The sequence below is a fragment of the Magallana gigas genome, chromosome 3, assembly GCF_963853765.1.
Source record: "Magallana gigas chromosome 3, xbMagGiga1.1, whole genome shotgun sequence".
In the NCBI taxonomy this organism is placed as follows: domain Eukaryota; kingdom Metazoa; phylum Mollusca; class Bivalvia; order Ostreida; family Ostreidae; genus Magallana; species Magallana gigas.
The window spans coordinates 4628011-4652150 of NC_088855.1; the positions used below are offsets into that span (position 1 = coordinate 4628011).

Consider the following 24140-nt stretch of genomic DNA (forward strand, 5'->3'; position numbering starts at 1 on the left):
CTGACTCTTACTGACCCAGCACGTCAGACACAGGGTTACGGATCTGACCATTTGTACCTCATGGCTTGGAAAAGATTAAATAAATTAAAGACATCAGTATTGGTTTGATTTAGAAGTTACGTGTAGCTACTATTGAAGATGTACTTAGGATTTAGTCAAACATTTTACAGAAATGGTACTGTGTATCATGGATGTTCATCAACCAATCATAGGATTTTTCTTAACCTGTAATAAATTTTATATAGAGAATCAATTGCCTGATGTATGATTGAAGTGTAAAGCTCAGGGGTTCCAGCAATTAAGTGCAATAGGCTGATGGATGGCTTTCCGCCCAAAACTTAAAGAATTAACAAAGGAAAAATAATGAAAGAGAATTTAAGATGTTCCCATACTAGTATATTGTTGACCGCATCATTAACGGTAATACATGTATTTTGATACATAGTGAACTATTTGATTAATCAGTTAACCAAAGACATATCAAAACTACATGTATTTTGATGTTTTGTGTCCGTATTACGTAAAGATTTTGTGATAGCTGAATTTATTGAAGTTTGACTGTGATAGCTGTAATTTATAAATACAGGAGTATTACAAACTGGAGCATACTCATGTTGAAGTGTTATGATAGATCTTTTGATATACGTATGATGTTTATATACAATGATCTCCATTCTGATTAAAATTAGAATTGAATCTAATTGTAATTTGATTGCAATGACCTTATAAAATTTTGAGTTTTTATGTCTATGGAAAATATGTTTGTGATTTGTGTAGATATAGTTACCCCCAAGATACGGTCAACTATCGACATAGTAACTTCTAGTCATTTTTTTTTCTGTTTACACTACAGTCATTTTTGAGTTTATATATGAACATTACATACATGTTTTAATTTGTGTATAATTATGTAGTTATCCCCAAGATAGGGTAATTTTTGGACATAGTAACTTCTAGTCATTTTTCTGTTTACACTACAGTCATTTTTAAAATGATTTATTTGTATTGGTTTAGTAACACAAATTGTAATTGTTGAATAAAGTGTTTAATAAATATAAAAAAAATCTACGTGTAAAGCTTTAATATGGTTATCTTTGTGAAAGCTGAGAATGAAGCACGAACAGTATCTAATTATTGAGAGAGAGTGAGAGAGAGAGAGAGAGAGAGAGAGAGAGAAAGAGAGAGAGAAACATCAGCATACATTTTCATTGTTTTGAAGTTTGCGTTTGTGTTTAGCTGTTGACACCAGGTAAAACAATGAAAACATTTCTGACCATGATGTGGTTTTTAGCAAGTTTTACGTTTTTTTTACCATTCATTTATATCACAACTCTTGGTAATTATGCATGAAAATGTATATATAAAAATAAAAGGAATGTCTTTAATTCAATATCACAATTGTATTTGGTGGAGTCCAGACGGAGGCTGTGATTCATGTATCCATGGGATACACAGCCGACGCTGTCCCTGGCGTGGCGTAGGACAATCCCCCACGTCTCTAAAAATAAACAAAGCACTGATTATAACAAAATCTGTAGGCAGTGTTACATTGTAAAAGGTTTAGCGTTAATAAAAAGCGACACAGGGAATCATAAATCTATAAATAAGTGCACAATTACCAAAAGGAACGGAAAGACGCAGTACTTGTGAATCATTCACCGGCATCGCGAGGTTAATGGTCGGATGACCGAAATCCAGAACATGCAAAGTTTCCTTACCCTAATTGTGACGTCCTCCTGCTCCTTTGAGCGGGAATCCTTCCAATGACCGCCTAGTAACTTCTCCGCCTTCTCCTACAAACAGATCATGACATAGTGCGAAAATAACACTTAACGCCTGATTGGAATGCATTCATATTGCGACGTATAACACTAGGTGTTCCCTACCTCGTATATCTTCAGCTTTGATTGTAGTTCGTTATTTCGTAACACATACTGAAAGAAAACGAATCAATAAAAATCATAAAGAACGTTGATAGATTACACGTAAATTACTTCTATATAAACACCATAAATCGCATGTATTACAGCTAAATTGACTGTATGGAGTATCCTTACTGTAATGAGCACTAAGGAAACAAAGACGACTAGGAAGAGCCCGTATGCAATGAGGAAGACGAGGAAGGCCCAGTTGTCCATTGTCGCTTGTAGGTCATCGTCGAACCTCGTTATGACCGCGTGCCAGGCCGTCACCAGCCAGTTAAAGAACATGTTGGCCAGGATAAACTTGTCCTACAAACATTACTTCTTTGAATTTTACATACAAAAACACGTTAATTTATTATTATTAAAAAAGTTTGGTACTTATTTTTGGAAAAGTCATTAGAATCAATATTTATTAACAGAACGATTTTAGGTTGACATAAGAAAAAATTACCAATAAATATAGTTTTCATAATTAACATTTAGAGAAAATACACCACTAAAACACTGACCAGGCGGGTGTGATAGGATATTTTGGGGAGATTAGCGTTCGTCGTCAGACGGAAGGTGACCGCCGTCAACATGAGAGTTATGGACAGCCCTAACCGGCTCTCAGTTTTGTCGCAACTGACTGCGAATGTGGCGAAGGAAGTGACACATATAAGAGTCTGAAACAAAATAAACCTCGTTTAACCTCAGAAATTTGAGACATAAAAGCTAAGATATACCAAGAAAGTTATTGAAATTCTTGCCATGATGACGATAACGTTCCAGACGAAGAATCCCGCGCGTCTGACTGCGCAACATCCGACGGAAATGCCGGGAAATTTGGTGTTGACGTTCCGTTTCCGTGAGAAGACTTTTGATTCTGTGTAGGGTACGAAGGCCACGTAGTCACACAGGGACCACTCCTGGACGTCCACGAAGCAGGACACATTGATGGTACTCAGCTCGTCCTTGTCCTCCTGGAACTCCAGATCAGTGGCGGGGAGCTCAGAGGTAATGATCAGGTTCAAATACTGCAAAAAACACAAACAGAAACAAATCAAATAGCATAGGTTGTGTCAAACCATTCAGTAGTGTATCGACCTTTACACATGCAGTAAAATACTAAATGCTAAATGGTAACAAACACAACCAAAAAATCACATTGCAACGTTTATTTTTCATAAAAATCAGCTTAATTGATGGTTCCGATTTAGAAGATTGATTTCTATATCTTGTACTTGGAAATTTACGAACTGTAATTCATTAACAGGGCAGCACTAATCAAACGCCACATTCTATGATTGCAATAGAGAGGGCATAGTTGAATAAAGTATTTAGTTCTTCCCTGAATTTAAAAGATAAGCTAGAAAACATTCCGTTTGGTCATGCCCTGGTTGTGATAGAGAACATTCTGTTTGGTTATGCCCTGATTGTGAAAGAGAACATACTGTTTGGTCATGCTCTAATACTGAAAGAGAACATTCTGTTTGGTCATGCCCTGATTGTGATAGAGAGCATACTGTTTGGTCATGCCCTAATTGTGATAGAGAGCATACTGTTTGGTCATGCCCTTATTGTGATAGAGAGCATACTGTTTGGTCATGCCCTGATTGTGATAGAAAACATACTGTTTGGCCATGCACTGATTACTGTTTTGGCATGCCCTGATTGTGATAGAGAACATTCTGTTTGGTTATGCCCTGATTGTGAAAGAGAACATACTGTTTGGTCATGCTGTAATAGTGAAAGAGAACATTCTGTTTGGTCATGCCCTGATTGTGATAGAGAACATTCTGTTTGGCCATGCCCTGATTGTGATAGAGAGCATACTGTTTGGTCATGCCCTGATTGTGATAGAGAACATATGATTTGGTTGTACCCTGATTGTGATAGAAAATAAACTGTTTGGTCATGCCCTGAATGTGATAGAGAACATACTGTTTTGTCTTGCCTTAATTGTGATAGAGAACATACTGTTTGGTCATGCCCTGATTGTGATAGAGAACAAACTGTTTGGTCATGCTCTGATTGTGACATGGAACAAACTGTTTTGTCATGCCCTAATTGTGATAGAGAACATACTGTTTGGTCATGCTCTGATTGTGATAGAGAACATTCTGTTTGGTCATGCCCTGATCGTGATGGAGAACATACTGATTGGTGTGCTCTTATTGTGAGAGATTACATACCTGATATTGCTCTTATTGTTATAGAGGATATACCTTTGCATTCTCATTATGTTGTTAATAACAAACCTGGTGATCAAACGGAAAGTCCATCAGCTCTAGCTTCTCCGAGAAATGTCCGCTAATTTTTCTTTTCTCCGTAATGAAAGCCTCACCATGGAGGTTAAAATTCAACTCTTTTAATACTTTCTTCTTCTTAGAGTCGATTACATTCTGAACAGATATTTTGGGACCCCAGTAGTTGTCCAAGTTCCTGTTTTCCAGATGCTGCAAAAAACGATTTACAAGAAAGAATAGTTATGTGCTTCTTATGATGTATTATATTATTGAGCATATTTTTGAGAAAAAAAATTTGAACTGCATATACTTGACTGTGATCCAATGCCGGTTCCCGCCATCTTGCCTGCACGAAGACATCGGCAAAGTAATTCTCCTTGACCGTGTCAATCTCCCCCACCTTCAGGAACACCACGCGGATATAGACCGTTCTCTGTAACATGCAATAAAGAAAAGGTTAAAAAATCATAAAGTGTAAACAGGGAGAACGGTAAAGCATGTACATGTAATACGTCTGTCATCGTTATAACAAGGAAGTGACTATTTGTATCTACGAGACATATATATTTACATTGTAGTAGAGCAAAACAGTATATTACCAAACCTGAATAAATTTGATTAAAATCATTAAATACTGATGAGTAAACAACATTTTTCTTTACCAAACAGGATTTTATCTGATTAAGGAAGTTTGTAAATATTTTGATCAATACAAAAGTCAGATTACCTTTACCATGGCTTCTTTTTCCTGATATTTTCAGCTGAGATCAGTTCATTACTAGGAAGTGGTTAAAATCAATATCTTTTCACGAAAATCAAGCATTTCATTCATTATGTCCCTGAAAAGCAAGATTGGAACGATATGTTAGTATATGAATATTTAAATGATATGAAAAACAATCGTATATACCTAACGTTGATGACATTTCAAGGGGATTACTGAAAAATTAAAGGGATTTAGAATCGATTTCGAGGTGCACATTGTTCGTGCATACAAATCAACATATATTTACCTGTTTATGTTTTTTTGACACATGATGTGTTGGAACCGTTTCAATAGTAGGTATCTGATTAAGGAAGTTTGTAAATATTTTGATAAATACAAAAGTCAGATTACCTTTACCATGGCTTCTTTTTCCGGATATTTTCAGCTGGAACATTTCTTTACTAGGAAGTGGTTAAAATCAATATCTTTTCACCAATATCAAACATTCCATTCATTATGTCCCTGAAAAGCAAGATTGGAACGATAATGTTAGTATGTGAATATTTATATGACATGAAAGCAAATATACCTAACGTTGATGACATTTCAAGGGGATTACTGAAAAAATTAAGGGATTTAGAATCGATTCTCCGAACGCCTCAATTAAAAATAATAATTGGTCAAGACAATTATGGGGCCCTCTTATAATTATGGGGACACAAGGAGACTTTACCTGTATATACTTTGGGACACGGGTAGACTTTACTTGTATATACTTTGGTTCACAGGTAGACGACATTGTCTTATTTTTGATTTAAGAAAATAAAAAACTGCAATAAATATTGATAATGGCTGCATTTTCCTGACATTATATTAAAAATATCATATTTTTTAATAACCTAAATGAAATAATCATTAAATGTTATTTAAAAAAAAATTAAAATTAAATATCTTTCTTCATTTTTAAAGTTACATCTTAACAAAATAAAAATAAAACATTATATCTTAAGGTATAAATTAATATCAGAGATTTTAAATGATGATTATCTAAATTATAACTGAGATAAAATTACGATAAAAAATCACTTTCTCCAACAAATTTGTCCAAGCTGTGAATAAATGAACGACATAAGCTTAAATATATTATAATTACAAAGTCATAAAACCAAGTAATTGAACATCACTATGGGAAAAAAAATTTACTTTGATATTTTTTAAATATTAGTTTTAAAATCAATTACTGTAAAGATGTTGAACTAAACTCATCAAAGCTGTAAAAAATGATGTTAAACTGAACTCATCCAAGCTGTAAATAAATGATGTTAATCTGAACTCCTCCAAGCTGTAAATAAATGATGTTAAAATGAACACATCCAAGCTGTAAATAAATGATGTTGCACCGAACTCATCCAAGCTGTAAATAAATGATGTTGAACTGAACTCATCAAAGCTGTAAATAAATGAACACAAGCTGCAGAATTGTATAAATAGAAGGAAAGAATCCAGACATCATCACTTTTTACTCACAATGGCAAATGAATAGATCAACGCAAAGTTCATCACCAACAGAAGAGGGGGACGTAATATCGCATTCAATGGCTACATTTACCGGGTAAATCGAAGGACGGACAACAAGATCTTCTGGAGGTGCACTACATCTGGCAGTATCTCAACAGAGAACGACATCGCCACAGGTTTTGGACGACAGCAACACACCCATGCAGCGGACCACACTGAAGTTGTTGCCAAACAAATTATGAGAGCAATCTCCACAAGATGTTCAGATGAAGTTAGGCCCATCCCATCCATTTTCAGCGAAGAACTCAACAAACTCCGAGACAACCAATGGGACGACACCAACAGAGATCTCATCGAGAAGCTCCCGACTTTCAACACCGCCAGGTCATCACTCTACAGAGCCCACAGGAAACAGACACCACCACTTCCAAAGACTACAGCAGACATCAGACTGGAGGGGAAATGGACAGAGACAGAGACGGGACAACCATTCCTTCAACAAGATGGCATCCTCCAGAACAACAGGTTACTTGCGTTTGCGACAACAGACAACCTTCAAGACCTCCCTGCCTCCGAGACCTTCTTCTGCGATGGAACCTTCTACACCTGCCCCAGCCTGTTCTACCAGATCTTCACCATCCACATCATGACTGACGACCCGATGACGCCCGTTGTGTATGCCCTTCTTCCAGGAAAGAACCAAGCCACCTACACAAGACTCTTCACTCTCCTTTCCGACAAGATGAACGACCTCGACCTGCACTCCTCTCCCACCAGTGCCCTTGCGGACTTCGAAACTGCAGTACATAACTCCATCAGAGACGTTTTCCCCGGAATCACCACCAAAGGATGTTTCTTCCATTTCACACAGGCTGTTTGGCGCAAGGCACAGATCACAGGTTTACAGATCCCCTACAGAGAAAATGACAACGTGAAGAAACTGATAAGAAGAGCAGCCGTCCCACCCCTAGTTCCTCTAGACAGCATCGAAAACGTGTGGTTCCAAGCCCTGGAAGACCGCGATAAAGCCGACCTGACGGAAGTGACAGAGACCTTTACAGACTATGTGACAGAGCAGTGGGTGAATGGTGACAGACTTATTTGGAATCACTTCGGAACCAATGGACCACGGACCAATAACAACTTAGAAGCATGGCACGGGAAGCTGAGGAGGATGGCCCTACACGTGCACCCAAACATCTACACTGTCATCAAGATCTTTAAGGACATCCAGAACGGCAAAGAAATTCTACAGATCCAGAAATAAGCAGAAGGAACCATTCGTCAACCGACAAAGAAGTACGCGAACATCAAGAGGAGACTGCAGACCCTGAAGGAGCGATACCAAGACCGTATGACCTACGCAGATTCAGCATCAGAACTTCTTCATTTAGGACATTGACATAGTGACAGTGAAAGTGAAAGGACATTAAGACAGACTCCGTGCCCATACTAGCATCTGTGTAAATATTGTATATATACTGGTATGAATTATACTTTTTAAAATTTTATGTCATTTTGAATTGTTATTTATGTTTTAGACAACCCTGTATTTATAAGTTCATTATAAAACAGTGCTATGTGTCAAAATATAAAGATAATTGTATATAAAATGTTATGCAATTTTAAAACATTATTTTATTGTTTTAAATTATATGTAGAGCTAATAAATTAAATAAATATGTTAAAATTGATTCAATGTTTTCTTTTTATTTATGCAACAATTTTAATTATAAAGACATTCAACATTTAACAAAAATGACAAACTGTTTTATTATTTTTCATTCAAGGAAACACAGGTAAAGTCTACCTGTGCCCCTTTAGAAGGCCCCATAATTGCCCAGTATCATTGAATAATGATAATTGGACATAAGGCGTTCGGAAATGCCTACTGCCCAATTATTGAAAACTGGCAATTATTGAAAACTAGCACCAAATTTTTGTATACTGTGAATTGCAAGTTTTTTGTATGCAAGACACTGTAGTTCTATGGTCTGTTAACCAGAAGTTTTAGGTAGAACTACAGCTAAATTAATTAATGTTATTCATGCATATCACAATTGTTTTGGTGCTGATTATCAAATATTTAATATATAATTTTCAGGCATTTCAACAGCTGACCTTGATCTGAAAACACAAGTGAAAACGGATTATATAATACAAAGTCTGATCAGCCATTGGAATCCTGAACAAGGGCATGGTCAATTATCATACTCAATAGAAAAGTTGATAGTGAAGGAGATCCTCAGTTTAATGTGCTTCTTTATCAATGAAGAAGGTGCTTTTGATCCCGCAGAGTGCTTTAAATTTGCTCATCTACATATCATGAAGTCATTGCTTTTTGAGGATGCATACGATGTAGATGATCCCATTACACATAAAATATATGATTGTTTAGAAAACAGAAAAGATGCCAGGAATGCTCAAATTTATAATTATTTTCCAATTTTGAAAACCATCTATAAGCAAAAGATAAGCCAACTTGAGGAGAGGAATGCCCTACTGACCAGATACCACCAAATTCTGTTGAACCAGCACAAGGATACTTACAATCCCACTGAATTAAGAGACCTAGTAGATCAGCTCCTGATTTTTATTGAGACAGGAAATGATCGTGAGTTATTTGACTCCGATGACATGGACAGCTTCATTCTAGAGTTAGCAGGGTGTGGCTTCTCCTCAGTTCCCGCTCTGTTAACATGTCTGATGGGATATATGGCGGTATTTCCCGACATTCAAACAAAAATTATAGGTATTATATATCAATTAGTATTTAGTTTTTAAGTACACTGGATGTTTTGAATATATATATATATATATATATATATATATATATATATATATATATATATATATATATATATATATATATATATATATATATATATATATATATACATTGTACACCTCTATCTGCATTTAACATGTTATAATTAAGTCTTTATCAGATTCATGGGAGCCTGTTTATCTAAACAATTAAAAAAAATTCATGTACTTTTGTAGGTTATAATATCCCAAAGAACACCGTCAAGCCTTTTAGTGTTTGGAGTCTTCACCATGACAAGAAACTATGGAAAAATCCAACAAATTTTGACCCATGCAGGTAATAAACATAGTTTCATTATTTATTACTTACAGCATTTTGCACCAGTAAAACTGTATTATTGACCCTTCAGAAATCAAGGAAAATTGAGTCTCAAAGTGCTGACAAATAATACTTTTGTGTACACATTCCTTGATTCTTTTGTATAGTTTAAGGTTTTTTTGGTAAACATTTGTCCATTTTTGTCAGGTTTCTAGATTCCTGTGGTAGATTGACCATCCCTGAGCACTTTATCCCCTTTGGCCTGGGGGAGAGGCGGTGCCCGGGGGAGGCACTGGTCGATATGGAGGTGTACCTGTTCTTTACACATATCATGCATCAGCTCAATGTCCTGGCAGAAGGAACTATCCTGAATCTGGAGTCGGACTACAGACTGGCCATCCAGCCCAAACCTTTCAAGATTAGGATCAGTAGTAGGGAAGATTGGAGCATATGTCATAGGCAGTAGTTGTAGCTACATTTAAAATAAAATGGATTAAGATATTTAAGAATCTATTTTAGTAAAAACTCTCAACAGAAAAATAGTGAAAGTGATGTGCCTTGTTAACGTTTAACCCATCTACTGGCAATGCTTGAGATCAAAGTTATGTTAATGTTGTAATCGTGTCTTGTATTTTGTTTCATTTACTTGTGGACATCAATTTTCATAGATTTTGTGAAATCCACATTTCAAGAATAGATGTATTCATCATGTTCATGAGCAATTGCTCTCCTAATACAATTTTTTGTCCTGTTTCTTACTTTGATGGAAATCAAATTTTGTTGATTGCTTAAATCATGTATGTTGTACATGAAAAAAGGTTCATACTGGTAATTCAGAGCATTATCAGTGAGCTTTGAAAATATCAAGTCACTGGTTCAAAACCAGTTGTGGCCACTTGATGTTGCATGGTTTGTTTTTGGACAAGGTCCATCAAGGGGTACTCACTGACTCTTACTGACCCAGCACGTCAGACACAGGGTTACAGATCTGACCATTTGTACCTCATGGCTTGAAAAAGATTAAATCAATTAAAGACATAAGTATTGGTTTTATTTAGAAGTTACATGTAGGTGGTATTGAAGATGTACTTAGGATTTAGTCAAACATTTTACAGAAATGGTACTGTGTAGAATGGATGTTCATCAACCAATCATAGGATTTTTTTTTAACTTGTAATAAATTTTATATCAATTGAGAATCCATTGCCTGATGTATGATTGAAGTTCAAGTGTAAAGCTCAGGGGTTCCATTAAGTGCAATAGGCTGATGGGTGTCTTTCCGCCCAAAACTTAAAGAATTAACGAAGGAAAAATAATGAGAGAGAATTTAAGATGTTCCCATACTAGTACATGTATATTGTTGACCGCATCATTAACAGTAATACATGTATTTTGATACATAGTGAACTATTTAATTAATCAGTTAACCAAAGACATATCAAAACTACATGTATTTTGATGTTTTGTGTCCGTATAACGTAAAAATTTTGTGATAGCTGAATTTATTGAAGTTTGACTGTGATAGTGTAATATATAAATACAGGAGTATTACAAACTTGAGTATACTCATGTTGAAGTGTTATAATAGATCTTGTGCTATACGTATGACGGTACCTGTTTATATACAATGATCTCCAATCTGATTAAAATTAGAATTGAGTCTAATTGTAATTAGATTGCAATGACCTTAGAAAGGTTTGAGTTTTCATGTCTATGGAAAATATGTTTGTGAGTTGTGTAGATAAAGTTATCCCAAAGATACGGTCAAATATCGACATAATAACTTCTAGTCATTTTTTTCCTGTTTACACTACAGTCATTTTTGAGTTTATATATGAACATGAAATATGTTTTAATTTGTGTATATGTAGTTATCCCCAAGATACGGTAAATTTTTGACATAGTAACTTCTAGTCATTTTTCTGTTTACACTACAGTCATTTTTAAAATGATTTATTTATATTGGTTTAGTAACACAAATTGTAATTGTTGAATAAAGTGTTTAATAAATATAAAAAAATCTACGTGTAAAGCTTTAATATGGTTATCTTTGTGAAAGCTGAGAATGAAGCACGAATAGTATCTAATTATTCAGAGAGAGAGAGAGAGAGAGAGAGAGAGAGAGAGCAATATCAGCATACATTTTCATTGTTTTGAAGTTTGCGTTTGTGTTTAGTTGTTGCCACCAGGTAAAACAATGGAAACATTTTTGACCATGCGGTGTTTTTTTTTAGCAAGTTTTACGGGTTTTTTCACCATTCATTTATATTGAAACTCTTGGTAATTATGCATGAAAATGTATATATAAAAATAAATGGAATGTCTTTGATTTAATATCACAAGTGTATCTGGTGGAGTCCAGAAGGAGGCTGTGATTCAGGTATCCATGGGATACACAGCCGACGCTGTCCCTGGCGTGGCGTAGGACAATCCCCCACGTCTCTAAAAATAAACAAAGCACTGATTATAACAAAATCTGTAGGCAGTGTTACATTGTAAAAGGTTCAGCCTTAATAAAAAGCGACACAGGAAATCATAAATCTATAAACTGATAAATAAGTGCACATTTACCAAAAGGAAAGGAAAGACGCAGTACTTGTGAATCATTCACCGGTATCGCGAGGTTAATGGTCGGATGACCGAAATTCAGAGCAGACAAAGTTTCCTTACCCTATTTGTGATGCCCACCTGCTCCTTCGAGCGGGAATCCTTCCAATGACCGCCTAGTAACTTCTCCGCCTTCTCCTACAAACAGATCATGACATAGTGCGAAAATAACACTTAACGCCTGATTGGAATGCATTCATATTGCGACGTATAACACTAGGTGTTCCCTACCTCGTATATCTTCAGCTTTGATTGTAGTTCGTTATTTCGTAACATATACTGAAACAAAACGAATCAATAAAAATCATAATTGATAGATTACACGTAAATTACTTCTATATTAACACCATAAATCGCATGTATTACAGCTAAATTGACTGTATGGAGTATCCTTACTGTAATGAGCACTAAGGAAACAAAGACGACTAGGAAGAGCCCGTATGCAATGAGAAAGACGAAGAAGGCCCAGTTTTCCATTGTCGCTTGTAGGTCAACGTCATATTCGAACCTCGTTATGACCGCGTGCCAGGCCGTCACCAGCCAGTTAAAGAACATGTTGGCCAGGATAAACTTGTCCTACAAACATTACTTCTTTGAATTTTACATACAAAAACACGTTAATTTATTATTATTAAAAAAGTTTGGTACCTATATTTGGAAAAGTCATTAGAATCAATATTCCTCGCATTATCATCGGTGTGAGATCGGTTTGTCCGGTGTGAGACAACAGTGTGAGATTTTTCTGTCTTACGCTGTGTATTACTACGCCGTTTTAAAACTTAAACAAATGTTGTCTGCTGTAGGGAAATGTAAAATGGTGCATTGAGATTATCCATTAAGTAATTGTGTTGCTTAATTAATTACAATTAACATATTTTTAATTAAAAAACTGTCGTATGCTCTCATTTTGACTTGCACCATTTGAAGCACGCGGAGGGATATACAGAAAGTAATCTTTTGAACGTCATAACAGAAAGTTGTCAAACATCATTTTTTAAGGTAATATAATGCGAGAAAAATAATCATTCATTATATACTCGTGTGGGATAGTAAATTTCACCTCGGGGCCAAGATTCACGGTCTAGGACTCGGCAAAGCCTCGTCCTAGACCGTGAATCTTGTCCCCTCGGTGGAATTTCACTATCCCACACTCGTAATAATGAATGATTCTATTAATATTAACAGAACGATTTTAGGTTGACATTAGTAAAAATTACCGATAAATATAGTTTGCATAATTAACATTTAGAGAATATACAGCACTAAAACACTGACCAGGCGGGTGTGATAGGATATTTTGGGGAGATTAGCGTTCGTCGTCAGACGGAAGGTGACCGCCGTCAACATGAGAGTTATGGACAGCCCTAACCGGCTCTCAGGTTTGTCGCGACCGACTGCAAATGTGGCGAAGGAAGTGGCACATATAAGAGTCTGAAAAAAAAATAAACCTCGTGTTAACCTCAGAAAGATGAGACATAAAAGCTAAGATATACCAACAAAGTTATTGAAATTCTTGCCATGATGACGATAACGTTCCAGACGAAGAATCCCGCGCGTCTGACTGCGCAACATCCGACGGAAATGCCGGGAAATTTGGTGTTGACGTTCCGTTTCTGAGAGAAGACTTTGGATTCTGTGTAGGGTACGGAGGACACGTAGTCACACAGGGACCACTCCTGGACGTCCACGAAGCAGGACACATTGATGGTACTCAGCTCGTCCTTGTCCTCCTGGAACTCCAGATCAGTGGCGGGGAGCTCAGAGGTAATGATCAGGTTCAAATACTGCAAAAACACAAACAGAAACAAATCAAATAGCATATCAACCTGTACACATGCAGTAAAATACTAAATGGTAACAAACACAACCAAACAAAATCACATTGCAACGTTTATTTTTCATAACTATCAGCTTAATTGATGGTTGCGATTTAGAAGATTGATTTCTATATCTGGTACTTGGAAATTTACGAACTGTAATTCATAAACGCCATATTCTATGATTGAAATAGAGAGGGCATAGTTAATTAAAGTATTTAGGTCTTCCCTGAATTTAAAAGATTAGCTAGAAAACATTCCGTTTGGTCATGCCCTGGTTGTGAGAGAGAACATTCTGTTTGGTTATGCCCTGATTGTGATAGAGAACATACTGTTTGGTCATGCTCTGATAGTGAAAGAGAACATTATGTTTGGTCATGCCCTGATTGTGATAGAGAACATGCTGTTTGGTCATGCTCTGATTGTGATAGAGAACATACTGTTTGGTCAAGCCCTTATTGTGATAGAGAGCAAACTGTTTGGTCATGCCCTGAATGTGATAAAGAACATACTGTTTGGTCATGCCCTTATAGTGATAGAGAACATACTGTATGGTCATGCTCTGATAGTGAAAGAGAACATTCTGTTTGGTCATGTACTGAATTGTTTGGGCATGCCCTGATTGTGATAGAGAGCTTACTGTTTGGTCATGCTCTGATAGTGAAAGAGATCATTATGTTTGGTCATGCACTGATTACTGTTTGGTTATGCCCTGATTGTGATAGAGAACATACTTTTTGGTCATGCCCTTATTGTGATAGAGAGCAAACTGTTTGGTCATGCCCTGAATTGATAAAGAACATACTGTTTGGTCATGCCCTTATTGTGATAGAGAACATACTGTTTGGTCATGCTTGATTGTGATAGAGAGCATATTGTTTGGTCATGCCCTTATTATTATAGAGAACATACCGTTTGGTCATGCCCTGATTGTGATAGAGAGCATACCGTTTGGTCATGCCCTGATTGTGATAGAGAGCATACTGTTTGGTCATGCCCTTATTATGATAGAGAACATTCTATTTGGTCATGCCCTGATTGTGATAGAGAACATAATGTTTTGTCATGCCCTTATTGTGATAGAGAACATACTGTTTGGTCATACCCTTAATTGTGATAGAGAAAATACTGTTTGGTCATGCCATTATTGTGATAGAGAAAATACTGTTTGGTCATGCCCTGATTGTCATAGAGAGCATACCGTTTTGGTCATGCTCTGATTGTGATAGAGAACATAGCGTTTGGTCATGCTCTTATTGTGATAGAGAACATACTGTTTGGTCATACCCTTAATTGTGATAGAGAAAATACTGTTTGGTCATGCCATTATTGTGATAGAGAAAATACTGTTTGGTCATGCCCTGATTGTCATAGAGAGCATACCGTTTTGGTCATGCTCTGATTGTGATAGAGAACATAGCGTTTGGTCATGCTCTTATTGTGATAGAGAGCATATTGTTTGGTCATGCCCTTATTATGATAGAGAGCATACTGTTTGGTCATGCCCTGATTGTGATAGAGAACATACCGTTTGGTCATGCCCTGATTGTGATAAAGAACATACTGTTTGGTCATGCTCTGATTGTGAGAGATTACATACTGTTTGGTCATGCTCTTATTGTGAGAGATTACATACCTAATATTGCTGTTATTGTTATAGAGGATACACCTTTGCATTCTCCTTATATGGTTAATAACAAACCTGGTGATCAAACGGAAAGTCCATCAGCTCTAGCTTCTCCGAGAAATGTCCGCTAATTTTTCTTTTCTCCGTAATGAAAGCCTCACCATTGGGGGTAAAATTCAACTCTTTTAATGCTTTCTTCTTCTTAGAGTCGATTACATTCTGAACAGATATTTTGGGATCCCAATAGTTCTTCAAGTTACTGTTTTCCAAATGCTGCAAATAAAGATTTACAAGAAAGAATAGTTATGTGCTTCTTATGATGTATTATATTGTTGAGCATATTTAAAAAAAAAATTTGAACTGCACATACTTGACTGTGATCCAATGCCGGTTCCCGCCATCTTGCCTGCACGAAGACATCGGCAAAGTATTTCTCCTTGACCGTGTCAATCTCCCCCACCTTCAGGAACACCACGCGGATATAGATCGTTCTCTGTAACATGCAATAAAGAAAAGGTTAAAAATTCATAAAGTGTAAACAGGAAGAACGGTAAGGAATATACATGTAATAAGTCTGTCATCGTTATATCAAGGAAATGACTATTTTTATCTACGAGACATACATATTTACATTAATATATTGTAGCAGAGCAAAACAGTATATTACCAAACCTGAATACATTTGATTAAAATCATTAAATACTGATGAGTAAACAACACTTTTTTTTACCAAACAGGATTTTATCTGATTAAGGAAGTTTGTAAATATTTTGATAAATACAAAAGTCAGATTACCTTTACCATGGCTTCTTTTTCCTGATATTTTCAGCTGAGATCAGTTCGTTACTAGGAAGTGGTTAAAATCAATATCTTTTCACCATATATAAAACATTCTATTCATTATATTCTTTTTCCTGATATATTCAGCTGAGATCAGTTCGTTACTAGGAAGTGGTTAAAATCAATATCTTTTCACCATATATAAAACATTCTATTCATTATGTCCCTGAAAAGCAAGATTTGAACGATAATGTTAATATGTGAATATTTATATGACATGAAAACCAATTAAATATACCTAACGTTAATAACACTTCAAAGGGATTACTGAAAAAATTAAAAGGATTTAGAATTGATTCTCCGAACGCCTCAATTAAAAATAATAATTGGTCAAGACAATTATGGGGCCCTCAAAAGGGACACAGGGAGACTTTACCTGTATATACTTTGGGACACACGTAGACTTTACTTGCATATACTTTGGTTCACAGGTAGACGACATTGTCTCGTTTTTTATTTAAAAAAAATGCAATTAATAGCGATAATGGCTGCATTTTCCTGACATTATATTAAAAATATCATATTTTTAATAACCTAAATGTTTCAGTGAAATAAAATAATCATTAAATATTATAAAAATTAAGTATCTTTCTTCATTTTTAAATTTACATCTTAACTAAATAAAAATAAAACATTTTATCTTAAGGTATAAATTAAAACCAGAGATTTTAAATGATGATTATCTAAGTTATGACTGAGAAAAAATTATGATAAAAAATCACTTTCTTCAACAAATTTGTCCAAGCTTGAATAAATGAACGACATAAGCTTAAATATATTTTAATTACAAAGTCATAAAACCAAGTAATGTTGTAAAGATGTTGAACTGAACTCATCCAAGCTGTAAATAAATGATGTTAAACTGAACTCATCCAAGCTGTAAATAAATGATGTTAAACTGAATACATCCAAGCTGTAAATAAATGATGTTGAACTGAACTCATCAAAGCTGTAAATAAATGAACACAACCTGCAGAATTGTATAAATAGAAGGAAAGAATCCAGACATCATTACTTTCACTCACAATGGCAAATGCACAGATCAACGTTAAGTTCATCACCAACAGATGAGGGGGGCGTAATTTCGCATTCAATGGCTACATTTACCGGGTAAATCGAAGGACGGACAACAAGATCTTCTGGAGGTGCACTACATCTGGATGTTCCGCCAGTATCTCAACAGAGAACGACATCCCCACAGGTTTTGGACGACAGCAACACACCCATGCAGCGGACCACACTGAAGTTGTTGCCAAACAAATTATGACAGCCATCTCCAGAAGATGTACAGAGGAAGTTAGGCCCATCCCATCCATTTTCAGCAAAGAACTCAACAAACTCCGAGACAACCAATGGGACGACACCAGCAGAGATCTCATCGAGAGGCTCCCGACTTTCAACACCGCTAGGTCATCACTCTACAGAGCCCACAGGAAACAGACACCACCACTTCCAAAGACTACAGCAGACATCAGACTGGAGGGGAAATGGACAGAGACAGATACGGGACAACCATTCCTTCTACTAGATGGCATCTTCCAGAACATCAGGTTACTTGCGTTTGCGACAACAGACAACCTTCAAGACCTTGCTGCCTCCGAGACCTTCTTCTGCGATGGAACCTTCTACACCTGCCCCAGCCTGTTCTACCAGATCTTCACCATCCACATCATGACTGACGACCAGATGACGCCCGTTGTGTATGCCCTTCTTCCAGGAAAGAACCAAGTCACCTACACAAGACTCTTCACTCTCCTTTCCGACAAGATGAACGACCTCGGCGTGCAGTTCTCTCCCACAAGTGCCCTTGCCGACTTCGAAACTGCATTACATAACTCCATCAGAGACGTTTTCCCCGGAATCACCACCAAAGGATGTTTCTTCCATTTCACACAGGCTGTTTGGCGCAAGGCACAGATCACAGGTTTACAGATCCCCTACAGAGAAGATGACAACGTGAAGAAACTGATAAGAAGAGCAGCCGTCCTACCCCTAGTTCCTCTAGACAGCATCGAAAACGTGTGGTTCCAAGCCCTGGAAAACCGCGATCAAGCCGACCTGACGGAAGTGACAGAGACCTTTACATACTACTGTGGAATTATTAAATTTCGTGGGGGCCAATTTTCGTGGATTGCTTAAATTTTACAGGATGGTGGGGACGCAATTTCGTGTATTCTCTTAAACATACAGAGGAAATATGACTTTATTACCCTAATTTATTAATTCGTGGAGGATGTTTATTCGTAGATGAGAGGTACCCACGAATTCCACGAAAATTGAGCCACCACGAAATCTAATGATTCCACAGTATGTGACAGAACAGTGGGTGAATGGTGACAGACTTATTTGGAATCACTTCAGAACCAATGGACCACGGACCAATAACAAATTAGAAGCATGGCACGGGAAGCTGAAGAGGATGGCCCTACACGCGCACCCAAACATCTACACTGTCATCAAGATCTTTAAGGACACCCAGAACGGCAAAGAAATTCTACAGATCCAGAAACAAGCAGGAGGAACCATTCGTCAACCAAAAGAAGTACGCGAACATCAAGAGGAGACTGCAGACCCTGAAGGAGCAATACCAAGACCTTATGACCTACGCAGACTCAGCATCAGAACTTTTTCATTTAGGACATCGACATAGTGACAGTGAAAGTGAAAGGACATTAAGACAGACTCCGTGCCCATATTAGTATCTGTGTAAATATTGTATATATACTGGTATGAATTATACTTTTTAAAAATTTTATGTCATTTTGAATTGTTATTTATGTTTTAGGCAACCATGTATTTATAAGTTTATTATAAAACAGTGCTATGTGACAAAAAAGAAAAGTGTACATAAAATGTTATGCAATTTTAAAACATTATTTTATTGTTTTAAATTATATGTAGTGTTAATAAATTAAATAAATATATTTAAATTGATTCAATGTTTTCTTTTTATTTATGCAACAATTTTAATTATAAAGACATTCAACATTTAACAAAAATGACAAACTGTTTTATTATTTTTCATTCAAGGAAACACAAGTAAAGTCTACCTGTGCCCCTTTAGAAGGCCCCATAATTGCCCAGTATAATTGAATAATGATAATTGGGCAATAGGCGTTCGGGGATGCCAACTGCCCAATTATTGAAAACTGGCAATTATTGAAAACTAGCACCAAATTTTTGTATACTGTGAATTGCAAGTTTTTTGTATGAAAGACACTGTAGTCCTATGGTCTGTTAACCAGAAGTTTTAGGTAGAACTACAGATAAATTAATTAATGTTACTCATGCATATCACAATTTTTTTGGTGCTGATTATCAAATATTTAATATATAATTTTCAGGCATTTCAACAGCTGACCTTGATCTGAAAACAGAAGTGAAAAAGGATTATATAATACAAAGTCTGATCAGCCATTGGAATCCTGAACAAGGGCAAGGCCAATTATCATACTCAATAGAAAAGTTGATAGTGAAGGAGATCCTCAGTTTAATGTGCTTCTTTATCAATGAAGAAGGTGCTTTTGATCCCGCAGAGTGCTTTAAATTTACTCATCTACATCTACTCATCATGAAGTCATTGCTTTTTGAGGATGCATACGATGTAGATGATCCCATTACACATGAAATATGTGATTGTTTAGAAATCTCTGTTAATTATGTCTCTGATTTTCGGAGAATGATTTTTAATGAACGGAGCGGTTGTATCGTAATTCGTGTAGGTGATGTTCGAGTTTACACAAAAAGTAGTAAGTGGCGAACGGATTTATTTTTACCAATTAATTTTGCATGAATCGCTGCAAGAAAATCGTGTCAGATAAGTCGGTCTAAAAAATCAAAATGGCGACCGTGACAAACCTTTTTATTGTTAGGGTACTTGGAATCTTATTGTAAAAAGAAAATTAACATTTAAATTAAGGTTAAACTTTTATATATGGACATGCCACTGCCAATGCATTTTTGGTCCTCAGTCGCCATCTCATTTTTACAATGAAAGGCTGACATTGATCCCATATATTTTACTACTTTTGAATTGTGTATCCGTTTTCTAGGCTTTGGGACAAATATTTAAATGTGTTTTTTATCATTAACACATCATCTATGAAATGATTGCAAAATTACAACAGACAAAAATCTACACACCTCTTTAAATGAAATTTTTGGTTTTACCTTTTATTTTGTGTTTTGTTGTATACGAATGGTTTAGGAGTTAATTTAGAAGCGCGCCATTCTTATAATAGATAGCAATATACGTTAATGTTATTTCACATTCCATTGTTATTTGGTTACTCTTTAACAAATTTTGTTTGTGATGCATCGGATATTTGGAATACATCGATATCTCAGGCGATGCGATTTAAAAAATTGGTTTTGGGTTACACCAGCTCAGGTGCTCCAGTACCTCTCATATTCTTCACTGATCAGAATATTCAAGAACATTCTCACACGATCATTCATTGTTTTCACCAACAGTTAACTTACACATGTATTTATTAAAATAATTAATCCAATTTACGTAATCTTTGTCATTAAATTTAGTACTGTCCATAATGCTGAACACATACCGTATTTCATACAATACTATGTAAGCTAACATTCAGGTATTCGTATTCCTTTTGTATCATAGGATTACTTAGTAATATATGTATAATAATTATCTTACACAGATACTGGTATATGTATTCTTGTAATTATAATGCTTATAGGAATATGTCAACATAGACACTGGTTTTCTTATTCTAATTTTTTGTATTTGGAAAACTTACAACAATATGGAAACTGAGACGGCTGGTTTTCTATTTCTTATTGAGACAAATGCATTGAACCAAGTTGGATTGAGGTGATATATAAAAGTTTGAGTAAATTACATAATTTGCACACTGTTATTTGTAATCAATGTAATCAAGTCTATCTGTTTATTGTACTCTTTAAGCACATGTTTAAACTTTAAAGATATTTTTGTTGTGGTATATTTTTATATACCAGTGATCTCATATGTAAAAATAAAATTATTTAAAACAATCTTTGTCTTAAGAATTTATACAGACTTGAACGTGTGACAGGAGTCCTCGTGCTGGATAAGATACAGATCAATTTTTTTAACAAAGAAAAAACAAACTAAATTTAAAAAAAACGAAGAGCAAAAGAGTCAGAGGAAGAGCATGAATTTGCCAATATGATTGTTTAACGATTACGTTTACTCAGGGTTTGAGATTTAAAAAAATATTTTTACAAAGTTTAATATCTGAAGTCCAAAAGTGTTTAAAAAAAAAACAAAATAACAACGTTATTAACAAATATCGATATTGATATCCATGATATGTTTATTAGAGGAAGATATGCTTCGACAAACGTAGTTTGAAATTGAAACAGAGGAAATTCGGACTAATAATTTCATTTTCTTATTTTCTCTTAAAAACTTTCTGTTGCAGTGTAATTACAAAAGTTAAGTTTTTATATGTTTTTTCATATCATTTTACATATTTTAAAGTTGTATTTACTCGTCTTTAAATTTATATCACTGGCTGGCACGCGATTGGAAAAATCTTTAAAATTCATAAAATCGATTCAAGATAAAATATGTCGAAATTTTGATCATTGACCTTATATAATGTTAATGACAACATAATACAGACAATAAAAAACAGTATTAGGCAATCAATGGTTTGGAGCTCCTATTAGTCAGTTTTTTGTAAAACTCGACCAAAAATGGGTATAATTTTGGAAATTGATAGAGGAAATTCGGACTAAAGTAAACTTAAAATATGAGCTTAAATCGATTCATTTAAAGCTATTCGTATTTTATCATTTCCGAACCTACCAATTGTTTTATTATTTTTAATATTTAAAAAATAAAGAATACCTTGAAAATTGTGGACAATTTTGACAATTTTTTCAAAAAAAAACATTTAGAGGTCACTAGCAGAAAATTTAGGTCATTGACCTAGTTATTTAAAAGTGAAAAATAGCACCACAATAGTGGGGCTACAATGAACAATAAGTAGTTTTTCGTTCCTATTAGTGGATTTTTTTTCCGCCCCTGAGTAAACGTAATCCTTAAAGACTGGAATTTAATACCAAAGAAGTGAGCCTTATTTAAAACATTTATTATTTACACCCAACGTCGACCTTAGTGAGATGGATAATTATCCAAAAACAGAAAAACTAAAATTCCAGAACGACAAAATTGTGTCTCAAAATGTCAAAATAATATCATGGTATATTGACTTAAATAAACCATGACGTGGAAATTGTTTCTGAGGAAGAAAAAGATATAGTGGAACCAAAAATATCCACTCATCAGCTTTCCTTAATCTTATCCTAACAATGGAAATTTTCAAAAGGCAGTTCAAAGCGCATTTATTTGTGTTTTAAATAGCTATTGAAAGACATGTACAAGAACATGTAATCTGTTTTCCTCTCATTGCATTATTAATTTTGATTAGACACTTACAATTGTATTTTCACGAGTATAACAAACCTGCAGACAAAGAAGGACATTTTTGCTTTTAAAATGAAATTTAAAATAAATATTTGACAATAAAACTAACGAAAACGTAATAAGTTTATTGCATGATTTACTTATATTGATAATGCATGTAAGTTTGATCAGTAACGCAAGAGACATATTAATGTTCATTATCAAAAGTTTTTAGTTTTTAGAAAGTGTAATCACGCATTTCTTTTCAAACTGTAAATCTAGAACCTTGTTAAACATAAGAACAAATTTTTTTTCCCTATCTTAGAAACATGGAACGAGAAGGATGTTTTGTTTCCTATATTTTCAATAAGGTAGAACTGCCGGTAATCAGATTAATTGAGAAACAAAGACGTAAAAGTTTATCAATCCAAGGAATAAAGTATATAATCATATCTGCATGAATGTGCAATCCTCCATTTCCTTGGACGATTAGCTTATGCAAACCAACTTCCAAATGTATGCGAGATGACGAAAAACAAAAAAGAGTGAATGTCTACGAAGGTTGCGTCTTACGATGACAATCTTTGGAGATGCTTCTCAATTCCTCCTCCACCTTACTAGAAGGTGGAATTAAACAAATTGAAGCGTTTCTTTTTATTTATAATTGTTTTGTTGCTCCCGTGGGAGCTATCAAAAATTGCGCTAGCGGCCATGTTTCAGGCCACTGCGCGGGGTATTGGGTATAGTTTTCAACTAGCAATAACCACGCCTCGGATTAACCTCATTGGCTATGGTACCGCTACTGCGCAAAGCTAATTCCTGGAGAGGATTGAGTTTATTATATAGAATAGTCATTGTTTGCTATAGTGGTGTTTAGCGATTATTGCCTTACTATCTCCCAATCTGTTGGATCAAATATAAGATGAATTTCTATAATATGGATCTAGCAAGATAAATCAAAAACAAAAGTGTATATATTTCTTTTAGATGATCTAAAGCTTTTAAAATCAAATTGAATACAGAGATGACAGAAACGTTTGTGGCACGTTGAAAAGGGAGGTAATAAAATCAGTGTTAAACCTATACAAAGAAATGAAAGTTGTTTTTCATTACATTCACTGCACTATAACAACTTATTTTACTACACTATACTAAATTAGTTCACGATGTTATTTTAACCATTATAAAAAAAGTAGATATCTAATTTTGAATTTTCACCATCAAAACAGTTTCTGCTCACCTATAGCTCACAGTTTTCATTTTGACACTGAAAAACAAGACAAAAATTTGATAATTAAAATAACGAAAATATTATAAAATTTAAAATTATTAAAATATTTTATCCAATACTGCATATCAATCGTGC

At 35.1% G+C, this 24140-nt stretch overlaps 5 protein-coding genes and 1 non-coding gene across 8 annotated transcripts in view; 3 read left to right on the top strand and 3 right to left on the bottom strand.

Moving 5' to 3' along the window:
• LOC105339124 (dihydroorotate dehydrogenase (quinone), mitochondrial) overlaps positions 1 to 24140 on the top strand; it is a 270339-nt gene that overhangs the window by 21394 nt on the left and 224805 nt on the right. The gene's annotated exons all lie outside the window — the stretch shown is intronic.
• Positions 93 to 5363, bottom strand: LOC117692594 (cys-loop ligand-gated ion channel). 3 transcript variants are annotated; one of them, XM_066078171.1, is made up of 10 exons: positions 5271 to 5363; positions 4881 to 4992; positions 4464 to 4586; positions 4166 to 4363; positions 2675 to 2941; positions 2435 to 2590; positions 2058 to 2231; positions 1887 to 1934; positions 1719 to 1793; positions 93 to 1498 (listed from the first exon to the last, which is right to left on the bottom strand). In XM_066078171.1, the coding sequence occupies exons 2-10, from the start codon at positions 4887 to 4889 to the stop codon at positions 1433 to 1435; spliced, it is 1116 nt and encodes a 371-aa protein (XP_065934243.1). In that variant the 5' UTR covers positions 4890 to 4992; positions 5271 to 5363; the 3' UTR covers positions 93 to 1432. The 3 variants fall into 3 exon arrangements, with proteins under 3 accessions (XP_065934243.1, XP_065934244.1, XP_065934245.1); XM_066078172.1 differs by having other exon boundaries at positions 4881 to 4931; positions 5271 to 5289; XM_066078173.1 differs by lacking the exon at positions 4881 to 4992 and having other exon boundaries at positions 5271 to 5295.
• On the top strand, positions 6616 to 7905 carry LOC136273286 (uncharacterized). The gene has a single exon (XM_066077688.1). The coding sequence runs from the start codon at positions 6616 to 6618 to the stop codon at positions 7642 to 7644; it is 1029 nt and encodes a 342-aa protein (XP_065933760.1). The 3' UTR covers positions 7645 to 7905.
• On the top strand, positions 8522 to 11460 carry LOC117692595 (cytochrome P450 1A4). Its single transcript, XM_066077689.1, has 3 exons — positions 8522 to 9129; positions 9372 to 9480; positions 9670 to 11460. Exons 1-3 carry the CDS (start codon positions 8631 to 8633, stop codon positions 9926 to 9928), a joined length of 867 nt encoding a protein of 288 aa, XP_065933761.1. The 5' UTR covers positions 8522 to 8630; the 3' UTR covers positions 9929 to 11460.
• LOC136269595 (cys-loop ligand-gated ion channel-like) lies at positions 10492 to 16478 on the bottom strand. The gene is made up of 9 exons (XM_066078170.1): positions 16309 to 16478; positions 15884 to 16006; positions 15589 to 15786; positions 13587 to 13853; positions 13345 to 13500; positions 12466 to 12645; positions 12301 to 12348; positions 12133 to 12207; positions 10492 to 11904 (listed from the first exon to the last, which is right to left on the bottom strand). The coding sequence occupies exons 1-9, from the start codon at positions 16315 to 16317 to the stop codon at positions 11839 to 11841; spliced, it is 1122 nt and encodes a 373-aa protein (XP_065934242.1). The 5' UTR covers positions 16318 to 16478; the 3' UTR covers positions 10492 to 11838.
• On the bottom strand, positions 23450 to 23588 carry LOC117680815 (U4 spliceosomal RNA). The gene has a single exon (XR_004595734.2). It is a non-coding gene; the product is annotated as a U4 spliceosomal RNA (small nuclear RNA).